The 17,099-nt window shown below is 40.4% G+C and overlaps 1 protein-coding gene across 3 annotated transcripts in view; it reads left to right on the forward strand.

Annotated features, from left to right (window-relative positions):
• Positions 1-17,099, forward strand: part of MARK3 (microtubule affinity regulating kinase 3) — a 72,651-nt gene that overhangs the window by 11,527 nt on the left and 44,025 nt on the right. For 2 of the 3 annotated variants that reach the window (XM_066629341.1, XM_066629358.1), the window contains exons 2-5: positions 2,756-2,794; positions 7,402-7,593; positions 11,788-11,841; positions 14,836-14,884. In XM_066629341.1, coding sequence (XP_066485438.1) covers positions 2,756-2,794; positions 7,402-7,593; positions 11,788-11,841; positions 14,836-14,884 — 334 coding nt within the window. The remainder of the gene's footprint in view (positions 1-2,755; positions 2,795-7,401; positions 7,594-11,787; positions 11,842-14,835; positions 14,885-17,099) is intronic. The other variant, XM_066629349.1, reaches the window with a different exon arrangement.

Below are 17,099 nucleotides of genomic sequence, written 5' to 3' on the forward strand. Positions count from 1 at the left end.
CAAAATAATAAAAGCTTACTAGTAAACTTATTAATTAATATCCCATAATGGGATTATTAATGGGATTAATTTATTATCCCATTAGATAATAAAACACTTTTGTGGTGTTTGCTGCAGTAAAATTCTGCTAGAGCTCTGATTTTCGTTTATGTAAATAAGCATTATCACTTTAAGTGAAATTGCAGAATTCAAGGTTGAGAGCAGGGTAGAATATGAAAATTGCTGGTTTAGTGTGTCTGCAGTAAGGTGGAGTACAGAAGGGAGACTGAGACTGGCTTGCAGCCATGCACCAATGATAAGTAAAGATGGGAGGGGGAACCAAAGGAAAATAGTCCATTACCAGATGTCCAGCCATGTAGCACAGATGATAATTGGATAGGGCAATACTCAGAGCTCCTTACAGGGTGTGATGTCCTGCCCATCAGTTAATCACTAGGTTTTGCTGGCCTTCTTAAGACTACTCCAGACCAGTCCAATTTCCTGGGAGGAGGAGCTTTCTTAGAAATCTAGGAAAGAGACTGCATTCTATTACTCAATATCTGATCCCTCTCCTTCCACTGTATTGGAAGAGGCTAGATAGATTTGAAAGTTTACAGATTCTGGTAATCACAGCTGGGGTCCTGCATGTGTTTCTGTGAATGTTCACGATGTTTACATTGAGCTTCTCTGGTGTCAGAATGATTCTGGTAATCACAGCTGGGGTCCTGCATGTGTTTCTGTGAATGTTCACGATGTTTACATTGAGCTTCTCTGGTGTCAGAATGCTGGAGGGAGTTGAGGAACTTGGGTGAAAAAAGGCAGGAGATGGTTTCATCTTCAGGGTGTTAGGGACAAAAGAATTTCTGAAGGAATGATGCATTGTGGATGCAGGGTGCTGAGAGAAATGAAAACAGTGTGAGGACACTGCAGGAAGACATGATGGAGGCAGAGGAGGTCTCTGTAAACCTAGCATGTAACTCAGTGTAAGCAGCAATGTCATCATGTAATGTGAGAAAGAAAAAGTTCATGCTGGCTTTATGAGTAGAAAGGATTGTACTTCTGTTGGACAAAATGGGAAAGGCCTTTTTTAATTGTACCTTTCTAGTTTTCTGTGTTTTGCTTGTGTGATTACTGAATCTGGTGATTCTGAAATACTATAGCTTTTAACTAATACTTGGTTGGTTAATACTGTAGGTTTTGTAGTAGTGGCAAATAGTTTAGGCAGGGATACAGTTAGAGTGTCCAGTACACTGGACTTAGTAGGGGAAATTACTTTAAAAGACTTGGGGATTTCATGTTGTGATGTACTTTTCTGATCTCTGGAAACTACACCCAGACATACTTGAATACAGAAACATAATGGAAGTTTGGTGTGGTGAGGAAAAGGAAGTTTGTGATGCCTCCTGCATCTCACTTTAGAGTGGTCTGTTTCTCTCAGGCTTATTGCATACTGCACTCATTCCATGTAATCTCAGAGATGATCCCTGGGTACCAATATCAGATTTTTATGTTCCATCTTTGTACCTCTCAGTCTCCGATTTATAATTTCCTTTAAAAAATTGTTGCTATTTGGGAGAGAAAATCCAGACTGTAACATTCACCTAAATTCTTTGAGAGGTCAGGGTCCCTTGCCTAAGAATCTTTCTGTGTAGCAAAACAATTTATTTTGAGAATTTAAAATACCGAAGTTATGGTTTATGTATTTAGTAGTGAAGCGGAGGTGATTATTGGCTCCTTTTTTTGACCAGCAGATTCCAAGTAGCTGCATTTCTCTCAAACTAAGGAGAAATAGTTTTTGTTCTGCCAGTAATTGCGGTGGGGGGAAGCAAGTGAGCAGTAAGAGTTGACAAAAATGTAGGCATACTTGGATGCTGTTGAGTGTGTGCTCTTGCCCAGGAAGCTACACATCCTCTTTCTTTGGCGCTTTGAAAGTGGAGTGGAAGAAATCATTAAAGTTATGATTATGTGTAATAAGATATTTTGTATAATTGCTTATTCTGAAGCTCTCACTTCCTCTAACCCATAACTGTCTGCACGGAGAACAGTATGCATGTGTTTAGGGCAAGGACTTGTGCAAAGAGGAAACACAGATATCCTGTGGTAGGACAGAGCAGAAGACACATGTAATTCATCTGAAAAGATTCAGCATGTTTGTCCTTAGATGTGTATTGGTTCGTGATATTATATGAAATTGTATAGTAATATCATGAGTAAGTCAAGCTATTTGACTTCTGGGCTTTGGATAAAGAACTGCTACATGCGCCTAACTGCAGAAGACTATCATGAAGGTGCCTTTCCTTTTACTGTAAATGAAGTATTTCAGAGAGCAACTTGTTATACTCTGCCTGAATGTATGGATCTGTGGCTGTGCATTGCTTTTCGCTTGGGTGAGCATTTACCCATATACTGTAACTTGCCTGTAGAACCCAATAAAAACAAATCCAGTAAGTAAATGGATTCTTTGAAATCTGTTCAGAGTTTGCTTTATAACAGAAGTTTTTTTGTTCTTTCAGTAAATATAAAAGTTCATCTGTCATGCTTTCCATTTCCTAGTTCTTCTGTAGAGAAGTAGTCCATTGTAAATCTTGCTAGTTGGTTAGTGTCATCCTCATGTTGCTGCTAATGCATCACTGTGACAGTGGTACTCACAATATGAACAGTTTGAAAATAAGCACAAGTATTGCCCGGATAAACCTCTATTGCTACTTTTCCCATGTTTTTATTTTTGCTTTTCCCTTTTCTCTTTCTCTATCATGCTTATTTCACAATGAGAAAGGATGCCAGAACATCGGCAGGGGAAAGCTTTTGTGAAAAGGTGGGTTATACATTTTTGTTATAAAAACAGACTTCTATCTTTGTCCTTCTGTCACCCAGTTTATTTCTTTTTTCTTAGTTCACTCCCTTTATTCCTTTGTCTCCAAAGATAAGATAGTTGCTGACAAGGAAATGGCTTGTAAATTTCCAACCTCACTATTAGTAGACTTGAGTTTTTGGAATTGGGAAAGACAGTGACTCCATCACAAGGGCAAAATCTATGACTCTTCTTCCTTTCTCAGGATTACCTCCTACAGGCAGGGCATGTCAACTTTTATCTGTGCTACTTTGTCCTAATACATGGCTGAGTTCTGAGCACCTGCCTACTGTGGCAGGTTGTCGAGTCATCTTTCGCAGAGAAGGTTTTGAAAACTGACTATTTAATCTTATTTTTAATTTTGTTCTCCCTATTTTCTTCTCCATATCCTGCCCAATTCTGATATTTTGACTTGGAACAAGATGCTCAAGATATTTAGTTGCTTATTGCAGAAAATCCAAATGGCAACCCCTCTCCTCCTTAATGATAGTATTGTATAGAATAAATGGACAATTTGCCCTTTAATAATACAGTTTTGGGTATTTCCTAAGAAGCAAAGCCTGAACTGCCTCACTCTGTCTAATAAAAGTGAACCTTACAGGGAGATAGGACAGCGGGCACCCTCTTTGTGCACTGATGGCTTCATAGCTTGCATTAGAGACCCAGGATTTGCTTCTCCATTGGCTTGTGATCTGGACTTATTTCATTGGCATTTTAAGGTGGAAGAAAATGTGACACCAATTTTTGACCACTTAACGAGGACTCCTGATCACATTGTATTCATTACACAGTGTTTTTATGTTTATGTACTGTGTTTTGCTTAAACACCCACCCACAACTACAACTTGGAATAGTTGTGCCCTGACTTCTGAGTGAATGATCCTAAATTAGCTTTGAATGATATTGAACAAATGTCAATAACAAAACAACCTAGCAATGTTTCTTTAGCCAATGGCAGAACCTAGTGCTTCTCCTTACATCTTGGTCACCACCAGTTGACGGAATAACATTCTGCTTCAACTGGCAAGGTCCCTACACCTGTTGTTTCTCTTCCTGGTGAATGGAACCAGGATGGTCTTTCCTTGTACTGATCTGCATTTAATATAATAATAAAATGAATTACTGGGACTACTCTATTTATACCATGTGGTGCCTGGGTTTTTTGGGGCAGGGAGGTTGAAGCTCATTAAGTTAAAAAACAAACTATATAATGGAAGGAAAGGCTGGCTGAATCAGCATTCATGAAGTTGGAAAAAGGTGGATGAAATGTTGCAAGAATCATGAAGAGAAAGGGCAGGGCAGATTGGTGGCATTTAGATACCAGTTGTAGAATATAGGATTATGGTTGGGAAATAAAGAACTGAAATTGAAATATGGGGGTTAGAAGAATAAAGGATAAACAAGTACAAAATAGAGTGTTTAGAGTGGAAAGGATGTCTCAAATGGTTCTGTATTGAAGAGAGAACTATTGGAGCAACATGTAATCTTTTACATCCTTTGCATGTTAGCAGACCTTATTTTTTATTGAATCCATCACTGTGCTATGATGTACCCAAATATAGGATTAAAAAACAGATGATGTGAAGTTTCAAAACCATCTCTCCATGTATGGATTAGTAATGGTGGATTGTGTGTGTGTGCATGCGCCCCCCCACTTGCTGCTTTAAGTTTTTAAATATGTATAAAGAATTCTTGAACTGCAGAGGAAGTGTATCCTCTATTTGCAGCAGAATTTACATTTAAAGGGAGGTAGACCAGATTACTGGAGATGCTCTCCTATAAGTCAGTCTCACAGATAGGTTGAGGGCAGGTTTGAGTCCAAAATCATGGAATTTTCTATGACCCTTGAATAAGTCGGGGGTTAAACTTAGGGACTGTGTGTCTGACTATAGTTTTGTCTGATTTCACCCAAGGCCAGATCCTGAAAAATAACCTACCAGTAATTGTTACCTAAGAACTGTGCAGTCTCTAATTTATTAAAAATATAGTAAAAGATCATAAGATACATTTTTATTCATTAACTTTTTTAATTATGGTCTTCACAACCTTTTTGTAAACACTCTCAGAGTAAGTGCACTATAAAAAACACATTGGTAGAACCATTAATCACATCCTTCTTTAAAGTGCCTAGTGTATGAAGCCAGAGGCTTCATGTATAACATGCAACATAAAACACATAGCTAGGAGTGTGCAATTCAATTCACAATGGAGAGACAAACAACAAGAACTGAGCGTGGGCAAGTGCAGCTACCTATGGTTGCAATCCTGTTTACTCAAAAGTAGATGCATTGCTTTCCATGGGTGTTAAATAATGGTGCACTGAATTGTAGCCTGGGACTTTGTTTCAGATGGAAACGAAGATTCCATCCTGTTTTAAAAACCAGACCCCAAACTGAGGGGTGTTTGAAATTCTTTGAAAATGACTTGCCAGGAATTGTTCTGAAGCAGCAGCAAAAAGTAAAAAAAGACATTTTCCTTCTCCAAACTGGAAGGGAGATGAGGGGCTTATGAGTCCTCCATAGGCTTTGTGAGGAGTAAGTGCTGCACTTCCATAGCGGCAAACCTCATGCAGACTACAATTCCCATAATTGCTTGCACTTCTCTTCCTGTTTGGAGAAGAAGCTAAAATGGCTGCCTCTGAATACCGCAATTACTAGGACAAATTCTCCTTTTTCTTCCACCCCTGTGTCCTGCTTCTCAGCCCAGTCCCACCCCCACTTTACCAGTCAGCTGCAAAGCTTCCGACAAACTTCCCCGAGGCCCCCACCCCACCCGCTGCATTAACCCGTGTATAAGTCGACAGTCTTTCAGGGTCAAGCTTTGACTTATAGGCGAGTATATACAATATTCTCATGGTTGGCTGCAAAATAAATGCTTCATTGTTTTGCCTACTGATAGTTTTTTGGCGTGGTTGGGGTGTGAAACCACAATTGCTGAACTGAAATGGAGTTTCTGTAATTCCCTTGATAGCTTGTTTTGCACTAATGAGATACTCCAAAATACCTTAGAAAGTGTTGTAAAAGTGTTAGCTTCTATAGACTGTAATCCATATTTTAGCTGTTTGCTCAGTGGCAATATTATGACTTGAATTATTTTTTAGTTACTTGAATCAGAATGTGCATTTAATGACCAGTTTGCTTTTCAGATATTCCTCTTGTCTGCATGTTTGTACACATGCACACACACTCTGAGAGCAAGTAGGGCCACTTTTTGCAAAACATTACTTTATCCTGTACATATGCCACTTCCCTCTTAAGAAGAAACTTAATGGGTCATGACATATCATTCAAGTTGTCTTGTCTGTCTCATGTCGTACAATTGCATATTTTGTAATCCAGTAGTGTCATACATTTTCATTGTTCCCATTAACTACATATCTTTTCCTCTCTACAATACTTAATGTGCTGAAAAGGGCAGAATGAATCTTTAATTGCTACTTATAGGTCTGGCACTTCCAAATATCTATGTTGAAACTTCAGTCCAATAAGCTTTCAAAATTGTTTGGCTAATAGGTTAGGGGTTAACCTTTTTATTACTTCAGCTGAGGCAAAGAAAACCTTTTTAAAATACTGGTAGGGTTAGGTAATATTTTGCTCTTTGGGCAAAATATAGTGGCAATATTGTTGAAAGTGCCTGAATTTGTCTACAGTGTATTTTTATTCCTTGACTTGCATTTAACTGCATTTAACTAGAAACCTTTAAGAAACTATTGATATGCAATTTAGCATAATTAATATGCTATAATTACATAAGGCTCCATGAAAGTCGAATAGTAACTCAGCACTACTTATTGTCATATACAGCTCTCTGTATGCACAGTGCTTTGAAATAATAAAGAAATGGGAAAGTCCCTGCCCCAAGGAAGGTGCAGACTAAATGTTCGTGTTATGAGTTAGACAGAATGGAAAGAAGAGGCAACAGTGGTATAGAACAGCACAGGAGAAATGAAAATGCGAGGGTAGTAATGGGATGAATGTGAGCAAATGTGATTATGTTTGCTAGGACTCTATTTTGTTTGAGATAGAGCATGAGTAGATAGAGCATTTGTTTGAGTAGAGCATGTGACTTTGGAATACCTGAGTTACTGCTAGATATGTTTGAAACATGTGTATACATCTACATATACATCTTATTCAAAACATTCAACAGCGATGACTTGATGCATTTTAGCTTTGTTTGTCAACTTGTTTTACACCAGGCACTAGATAAGGGCATAATAGTCCTGCTGGATAAAGGCAAGAGGCATCTAGCCTAGCATTCTTGTTTCCAACAGTGGCTGTTCTGCTTTGCTGCCTGTGAACGTGGAGGTTCTGCTTAGCTATCGTGGCTAATATCTGTTGATAAACCTGTTAAATGCATCAAAGCCAGTGACTATTGCTGCCCCTTCCACCAAGTTAATTATGCAGTTGTGTGAAGAATTCTTTCTTCTGTTTGTTCTGGGCTTATTGCTCCATCAATTTCATTAGGTGACCCCAAATTCTAACTTGTACAACTCTATGCTCTTGTTTTACAAATAGAGCACCACCCCCTCTAGTTTGTGTACTTAAATTTGTATCTTTCTTTTTTAACAGCACACCTCTCATGGCGAAGGACGGCAGGAAGTATCCTCTCGGACTAGTCGCTCTGGGGCCCGCTGTAGGAATTCTATAGCTTCCTGTGCAGATGAGCAACCCCATATTGGGAATTACCGACTTCTTAAAACGATTGGAAAGGGGAATTTTGCAAAAGTGAAACTGGCCAGACATATCCTTACTGGCAGAGAGGTAATGCAGTATGGTAATATTACAAACACATTTAAAATAGTTTTGCTTAGAAATGTAGCAGGTTTCATTGCAGTAAGTGGCTGCTTCAGGAGTCCATAGCAGCTTGGGGGGGGGGTGTATGGGGACTTTTGTTGAGAAAATTGCTCAGAGGTAAAGGAATGGGCACCCCTACCCTCCTTGTTTGTTCTGGTCTCAATCAGGTGTCCCCAGAGCTAAAATTTTAAAAACAAACCCCTGATGGTGTAACTAATTTGGCCATTAATGCAAACGGAGGATGTGGGGTGGGAGGGGGGGGAAGGCAGCTCATCTAAGAGAAGGAAAACTCTGATCCCAAACCTCCACTGCCTTGTGGCTATATCCAGTTCTGGAAAAGGCTTCAGGAGTCAACCTTGAGGCAAAAATCAGGAGCCGGAGTCCCTGAGGTAGTTCGTGGCTGAACACAGTCACATTCTGGCAACTCCGCTGGAACCAACCGTATTGGCTTCTGCCTTTCCATTGGACCATTTCAGCGATGTGGAGAGGGGGGGATTTGCTGCATGGGAAACAGTCTATCCTCAATATCTACTTTACCTAGGATTCACGCACTGGAGAGCCTATCCTCCATACCTTCTTTACCCAGGCTTCTCGCACTGGAGAGGACACTCCAACTTCGCCATACAGCGTCGGCACAACATGGGAAGCAGCAGTTTACCAGTTATAAGTCTTCGCTTGATTGGCGTAGAGCGTGACACCAGGGGCTGCTTCCGACGGTGGGAGAGATCATTGCATCTCATTGGGTAGCTACCGCCCACCTTAAGCTGGGCAGTCCCCAGTCAGTAAGGTGTTGCCTCGCCACGGTCCGTTAACCTCACGGGGTGCGTGGGGTTTAGGGTGAAAACCGACAAGCGGAAGGCCCATAGCCAGGGAGACAGACCAGTGACAGACTGCACTTGCTCCCAGTGTGGAAGGGATTGTCACTCCCAGATTGGCCTTTTCAGCCACACTAGACGCTGTGCCAGAACCACCTTTCAGAATGCGATACTATAGTCTTTCGAGACTGAGGGTTGCCAATACAAAATGGCTAGTAAATCATAATGGATTTTGAGCATTCAGCCAGAATTCCAGGCACTCTGGGTAACTCTGGGCAACTCACCATCTTTTCAGCTTATTTATTTCGTAGGGTTTTATGAGGATAAATTCATACCACATTCAACTGTTGGTAAATTAATATATAAGCCAAATAAGCAAATTTAAGCTCTTCAAAAGGTACTGCAGCCTTCACGTCTCTTATTTATGTATTACATTTATAGACTAAATTTTTGCCATAGCTCGTAAAAATATTTACATTTTATTTATTAACTCAATTTTTATCCCCTTTTTCTTCATGAAGGGCACTGTTTTTAATAATAATAATAATAATAATAATAATAATAATAATAAACAACTTTATTTTTATCCCGCCCTTCTCCCCAAAGGGACCCAGGGCGGCTTACAACATATTTAAAAAAAAACAGATTAAAACATAATTTAATCATAAATTATTATCATAATTTAACAGATAAAAACATATTAAAAACACATTAAGAGAAACCATAAAAACAGTAATCAGATAAAAGTCAGAATAAAAAGCATAAAACAGCAGTTCAAGGAGGAATCACTCCTGTAAAAAACTAAAAGATGTTAAAAAGGCCATAGAGTCAGAAGGCTTGTGTAAACAACAAGGTCTTCAGGCCTCGCCGAAAGGTCTCGAGGGAGGGAGCCATTCTCAAGTCAAGGGGAAGGGAGTTCCATAACATTGGTGCCACTACTGAGAAGGCCCTATTTCTTGCCGCCGCCCCACGTACCTCTTTAGGTGGCGGCACATGCAAAAAGGCCTTCTCTGATGACCTGAGAGGATGAGCCGGATTGTACGGGAGTAGACGATCTCTAAGATAGCCTGACCCAGAGCAGTATAGGGCTTTAAAGGTCAAGACCAGCACCTTGAATTGGACCCAGAAACGAATGGGCAGCCAATGTAACCCTTTTAATGGAGATGCGTTCACTGTATGATATTCGCTAGTAGTTAGATCAGAGCTTGCTGCATAACTGACCACCACTACAATCACTCTTCCAACATGGCAACAGTGGAAGAGGTTGGAAGAAGCCACATTCAGAAGGATAAAGCCATGCTGTGGCTCGTCCTTGTTGAAGAAGGTATCTAAGGTAGATTGCCTTGTGCACTGTTTCCTTTTGCAAAGCATTTCCCGGTAACTTTGGCCCTGTTCTAGCCAGAATGCACTGTTGTCATTGGCACAGGATATTCTAGCTAGGATATACATCTCCTGTTGGCTGAAAACATAGTGTAGACAACTGTAATTTTTGCACTGAACTTTTGAACAGTTTTAGGGATTTTAACTTTTCTTTTTCAGTATACTGTAAAAATTATAGCCAGGACAAGCAGTGCTATAATGAAATGATGTTGTAGGGAGCATTACTCTACAATAGTTTTTCTCTGCCAGTGGTACGGGTTCTACCAGTAGTACCTGAGGCAGTGTCTGGTGGTCCTCGCAGAACCCATGGACACCTGCCGCCCAGCAACAAGACCAGGGACATGACACTACAAACAGCGGCAGGGGGCTCCAAAGCATGCTTTTCTGCATCAGAAAAGCCCTTCTATCCACCCTGAGCATCTTACTGGTGTTTGTTGCATTGCACCTGGCCTCCCAGTCCAGATGTAACTGGCAATGATGTCATCACCAGTTACTTCTGATGGTACTTTGAATAGGTGGACCTTGTGAAGTGGTATGGCGGAAGACATACATGGTGACTTGAGAAACCCTGCTCTGCAAGTCATACAGCAAATCTAGACAAGCATTTTGAGAAGTCATGCGTAAACAATAGTCTCCTCACATAGCTGCTGCACAGAAGTGGCCTTTGTTATGGTTAAATGATACTGTGGTTTTTAAAGTAATCTTTTAAGATGAGCACTTAGAAACACACTGAAATTTAGTGCCAATCACAGGCAAGTGAGGTTACGTTTCTTAAAGGAGGAAAATGACAGACAGCTGCCTTCTACACTAGCTGATGCTTCTGAGTAGCTTTGTAGCACCACCACCACCCCTCCTCACAGTTAATCCCGCCTGGAAGTAATAAAGCTATGGATCAATATCAAAGTGCATCTGGCGAGCAACAGAAGGAGGTTGCAACAAGTAGTCTTGTTTTGTCCTTATGAGGATGGACAGTGTATGTTGAACACATTGTATAGAAAGTTGAGTCAAGGGGAAGAGGCTTATTGCTCAGTGCAGGGTGGGGCCCATCTTGTGTTAAAGGGAATTGCCCAAGGCATACTGACAGCTCAAAAATTGACAGGAATGAAATTTTATTTTGGAAGGTAGTGTCTGGTGTTCATTGTGTGAAAAATGTACATGTCGAGAATAGTGGAATTCTTTTTATCCCTGCCCACTAATTGTCTCATGATCTTTCTGCACTTGTAGGTTTGTGCATTTTTAGTTCAAGGAATGTTTCTTACGCTTTTGCACATTGAAATAATACAAGAGAAGTGCTTTGCATAATCCTTTTGTGAGCATTTCTAAAAGAGGTATAAATGGCCAGCAGTATCTATTCAATTTTTTAAAAAATCTCTTTTGTTATAAGTTAACCTACTGATTTAATTTTCAGTAGAAGTTCCGGTCTTGTATGAGTTTTGCAAATGTGTTCTTTCTAATATTCCCCTTTACTTACCACTGAACCTCAACTTCTTTCAGATCTTACTATTTGGGAGAGTGTGATCCTTGTCTGATTTAGGGTTGTTGGTTTTCTTGGTGGGCCATTCTTTCAGTTGTGACATAGTGTTTAGAGTGCTGGTAATGTTCGTCTCAAGTTGCTACAATTTCAGCTGCTAAATGAACCATGAGATACTTTATGACCTACAGCTGATGACTTGTTTTGGATAGAGATTACATATGATGCTCTTACATATTATTGATTACAGTTTTGCTGCAGTCTTGATCACATTGCCATTTTGGCTTTTAAAATATACCTATTTAAAAATACACCTATTTTTAAATAGTCAGGTATGTGTTTGTCATACATTCTAAAATTCATATCTCTTCAGTTAATTTTGTTCTGCTCAATGCTTTTGCTGTAAGTGATGTTCTGTTAACATCACCAGTGTCTCTGACTTGGATCTTAAAACTCATTCTGAAACACAAATTAATTGCAACTTTCCCCTTCTAGGTTGCAATAAAAATAATTGACAAAACTCAATTGAATCCAACTAGTCTACAGAAGGTAGGTCTTAAATGTTTAGATTGTTAGTTAATTTCCATTCTCTCTTATCAGTTCTACCTAGGGTAATTTATACTGAATGTGCTGTGTGCAGAAAAGTGCATGTTCAGCAGTGATTTCATTTTAATGCTGTTCTTTCTGATAGATGCATTGTTTGTGTTTTTTTTTCTAAGGGGGCAGGGATCATGCAGTCTCATCATAAGATAAATCCAGATTTGAACTAGAAATATACACAAAAACAGGCTGAATTAACACAGTCAGTTTATTTCCTTATTCTGATACCCTGAACTGCTGCATAAACTAAACAAGATCCTCTGTGTCATCTACTGTTTTGTCCTATGGGCAGAATTTACAAGACATCTGCAAAGATGTCCTTATGTCCTTAACAAAGATGTTCTGGCTTCCTTATGCCATTTTTTGAGAGGCTGACTCTGGGGAAAAGCAGCTAAGAAGAGGCGGATTTCAGGGAAATCCTTGATTTTTATCAGGGAAAAATGTGAACAGGTTTTACATTCCATCTGTCTACTTCTCTGCTCAGATTACCTGAGATCAGATCATTACCTCAGATCATCTGTCTCCTGTCTCTATGCTGTTCAGTGCTGATCTGAAGTTTTTTTTGTTTTGCAGAACATTTAATTGCAGTTTCTGTTTCTTTTGAGTAATTAACTGAGTTCAGATACTGACTTGCCTAATTGCTGCCTTACTGTACCGTTCTGGTCTTCCTCTTGCCAGTCTGTCTGCTTTAAAATAAGAATATGAGAAGATCCCTGTTGGATCAAACCAAGGGCTCATCTAGTCCAGTTTCCTGCATCTCACGTGGCCCACCTGATGCCTCTAGGAGCACAAAAGACATCAAAATACCTGTATCCTGGTGTCACTCCCCTGCATCTGCATTTAGAAGTAGGCTACCTCTAAAACTTGGAGGCTGCATACAGTTCTCATGGCTACTTGATTGTTCTGCCTCCTTTTGTGTTAAGAACAGCTTTTAGGAAATCAAGAAAATGCATGAAAATGCAAGCCATCTGGAGTCCTGGGTTACTTGAAAGGATGTAAGAGTAAAACTCTGCTTTGAAGAAGATTACAAAATATTTTACTCTGTAGGAATTGGAGACTTCATATTCTTGAGAAATCTCCAAAGACTGAACACTTAATCCTGCCCTCAGTTCCCATTACTTGTTGTGCATTGCATTTCTTACCAAGATTTTAATAGATTGTATGTATGTCTTACCTGGAAGAAAAATTTTTTTATGTGAGATTTGAATTTCCCAGTTAAGAAGACTATAAATAGGCATTTAATTTAGTGGGAAACAAGACTGTGAAGGAACTTGAGACCATCAGGTAGAGTGGCAAAGTTGGACTGGTGGTGAATTTACAAACCCCCAGCCCATCTCTGTGCTGTCCCATCCAAACTGCCATTCCAATTGGTGTTCTGTTCCTCTTTCTACTTGCTTAGAGCAAGTCCCCTCTACCCTCAAGCGCTGCTGGAAGGGTTAGAGACACCATGGTTTATGAAGCACCAAGTGGCAGAGACAGGAGATATTGAGCCTGCCCCCTTTCCCTTAGCTTACCAGGAGCTTGGTGGGTACCCTCCCTTCTCTGTGCTGTTCTTGTTTTGAATGTGCTGTTCTTGTTTTGAATGTACAGGAGCAGAGCATGCTGGGAACCAATATTCTCTGTAAGAAGAGCTGTGCAGACCCCTTAGGTTGCTGCACAGTGGCTCAGCAGCATTTTTGGATATACAGCAATGATATTGCACAGCACCTGATCTCTGAAAACACCAAGCTTGTAGCTGCACATAACTCAGCTTCTCAGCACTTTGAACTGTGCAGCCATGCAACTTAAAGGGAGCAGTGCTGGAACCCAGTTCCTGTTCATTTGAAACTGGGGTGGCTTGGAGGAGGGAGGATGTGACCCAAGCTCCAGTGGAAGAGGGGCAAAGCACAGCTCTTTCCCCCTCATTATCCACAGGGGACAGACAGGTGCTTACCTGCCACTCCTGCTTGTTGCCTTGACTCTTCCTCATCCCCCTGCACAGGGGTAACCCATCTATTAGGTGAGATGATGCAGGTTGCATCAGTGGCAGATTTGGGAGGGGTTGAGACGGTGGCTTTGTTAATTTTGTGAAATGAATGGTGATCACTCTAATCCTGACCACTCTAGCTCCATCCAAGCTTAACCTGGAAAGTCGCTTAATCTGATCCAAATCCTGGAACCATTTCTGCAGTCATTAGCACCAATTAAGAAGGTTGTTTCTGAAACAGTGCTGCTGTAAGAAAGTAATAAAGCCATGACTTTAAATCCTTCTCGCCTTCAGGAAGATGGTGAGATGAGACAGAATGCTGCCAAGAGAGGAGGGAGTCCCTCAAAGTTGAGAGTAGAAAAAGGAAGTTGAAGGAGCTCAATTTGAGGAATGAGGAGAATCCATTGTGTGAGCTTGTTTCCTTTCATGTAAAAGGATGCAACTTGTAACAGTTTGTTGCATTGTGGTGATGGATATTAGTAGAAAAATGTAAACTTGTCCAATTTAGAAATTATACCACAGAGGCCAATTTCCTTTCCCACCACCATTCCTATTAAATATTTCTTCTAGTTTGTTGGCAGAATAACTAAAATCATTGTGTAACACTTTTGAGGTAAACATTTGATTTTAACCCCGAAGTAGGCACACTCCCAAAGCTTATCAAACAGTGTCATTATTGCTGGAATGTGGAATGTTCATCTCCTGGCACTTGATGTTCTTAAGTATTTTTGGTGTTCACTCTAAAGACAATCTACAAGAAGTCTGAATTTCCACCTGAAGTAACCTTTTAGCATTAATCTGCTGAAGCCTTGACTTCTTTGTGTGTTGCTTACAATTGGAAAAAAGGGACATTTCCTTTAAGCTGTTTTAAGACTGTGCTGTAGTGCCTCCTTGAATATGGTGCTAGCCTTTTTAAAAGGAACTGTAGTTGCTGGTCAGTTCTACTGTTAACTTTTGCATTGTCTGTTCTTTTCTAGCTGTTCAGGGAAGTAAGGATAATGAAGATTTTAAATCATCCCAATATAGGTAATGCATGTCTTAAGATATTTTCTTTCTGTTTGCATCTTTTAATGCATTAAAAGTATGTGTGTGTTTATAAAATGTATACATTTAATGAAACTTTTCCATGCTCTCATATTCAGGTTCCTTTTCACTAGAATTGCATTTCATTTTAATGTAATTTAGCAGGCTTCATTTGCATTTGAAACTGAAACTTGCCCTGTTTGCATAAAATGGGTGAGGATTTTTTTCCTTTTTTTTTTTTACTACCTGGTTCCATATATGATAATCCCCACAATGTTGGTCTAAATTTGTATTTGACTGTGTTCCAAATGAGTTTTTGTTGATAAAAATATTGTGTGATTAAGCTGCAGACCCCAACGTAACCGTTGCACAAAAGAAGGCATGAACAGCTCCCCCACCGCTGTTGTTCCTGTACTACTTTTGAAATCACTCACTCAATTTTTCACAAGTAGCTCACTGTGTGTGAAAAGTTTCTGTGCAATTCGGTGTTTTTTTCTTTTAAAGTAAAACCCTATTTGACCAACAGGCTCATTCACATGATTGACTGTATTATGGTAATTTGGAAGGGTCTGAGAGACTATCAAGTTAAACATGTCCTTCATTAGTGCCCCTCTCTTTGTCTTAAGCCCAAGCCAAATGTGCAAAAATCCATGTGGAAAAATTCATGTGGGAAGCACTTCCCATTGGTTAAGTGTTTATTTGGATATAAAATCCACATGAGTTTCCTTAGCTCAGTGAATTTTTTTCATGGAATATCCAGGCATCTCTTAATTTGTTTGGAATCTTCCACTTGAATTCTTGAATGTGTGGTTGAAAAGCCCATGTGGTTTGTGATATCCACGACTCTGGTAGATATGTTGCTGTTCTTGACTGCCCTCCTGGGGAGCTCTTCTCCATCATAGTTCCTCCTCTCCTTGTTTTTGGCTTTGAAGGGCAACCATCTCCTCTGCCTTGCCTGCTCTTGTCAGCACTCTTTCTGCTTGGCTCCTCTTCCTGCTTGCAAGATAACTTCTGTTCTCATTACCCTGTGCATTACCTACTCAGAAGCAAGTGTTTAACAGGGCTTACTCTTGGGAAAACCTATGGGATTGCAGCTCATGTAATGGAGAGGGAGGCTCACAATTTCTTACACAAACTACCCCTTCTTCATTTTCATTGGTGAAAGTACTGTATTAAACACTGGGCTTCCTTCCATTCAGCTGAGCAATTCTTTTTTTCTTTTCCCTGTTAGAGAGAGCATCTCTGAAAACGGAGTAAAAACATAGGATTATATGGGGTTTTTTTCCTATTCTTTCATCTCCCAGCAGAACCACCTAGATCTCTTTGAACTGTCATGAGTCTGAAGGAGGGACTAATGTTGCTTTTGCCACAAAGAATTGCAATTAGTACAGGTGTGCTCTGGTATCCGTGGGGGATCTGTTCTGAACCCCCCCTTGCCGATACCACGGATGCCCCTGCCATGCATGGGCATCATTTTAAACACTTAACTGGGGCAAAGATCAGTTTGATTTTCACCCAAGTTAAGTGTTTAAAATGATGTAATGGACATGCGAGAGGGAGCACGGGGTGGTGGCAACCCCTCACTTCCCATGCCCATTAAACTGTTTTTAAAACTTACTGGGTGTGCATTCTTGCTTAAACAGGCTGCATTTATAGACAGTCAATAGACCTCACAGCTATTCCTTCCTTCCTGCTGGCTGCAAATGCAGCCTGTTTAGGCAGGAACGCACACCTGGTAAGTTTTAAAACAATCTAATGGGTGCAGGGAGGGAGGGTTTCCCCACCCCCTGTGCACCCCCCACACCCATTGCATCATTTTAAAAAGTTTTAGGAGTGAAAATCAGCTTGTTTAAACAAGGCAATTTCTGCTTCGGTAACTTTTAAAAATGGGCTCGCGGGGGAGTGGGGTGTGTGCAGGGGGAGAGGGGGTCTCCGCATCCACAGGTACCTGAAAACCGTGGTTTCAGGTCCAGTGAATATGGGGGTCCCCCTGTACATGGTTGCAAATCCCATGTGTAAATTCATGGACATGACTTGTATTGCCTCACAGAATAGCTGCAGAATAGCCCTCAATCTTATACGCAGAGTGCAGGAATAACAAGTTAAGTCCTGGTAATTCAAGCAGTTGGTGCAAGTAACTTGCCATTGCAGAAGGTGCTATTTCCCAGTGTCACCTGCAGATCTCACCTAAAAGAGCATACTGTTGTCCACAGATATG

Source organism: Tiliqua scincoides, chromosome 1, assembly GCF_035046505.1.
Source record: "Tiliqua scincoides isolate rTilSci1 chromosome 1, rTilSci1.hap2, whole genome shotgun sequence".
NCBI lineage: Eukaryota > Metazoa > Chordata > Lepidosauria > Squamata > Scincidae > Tiliqua > Tiliqua scincoides.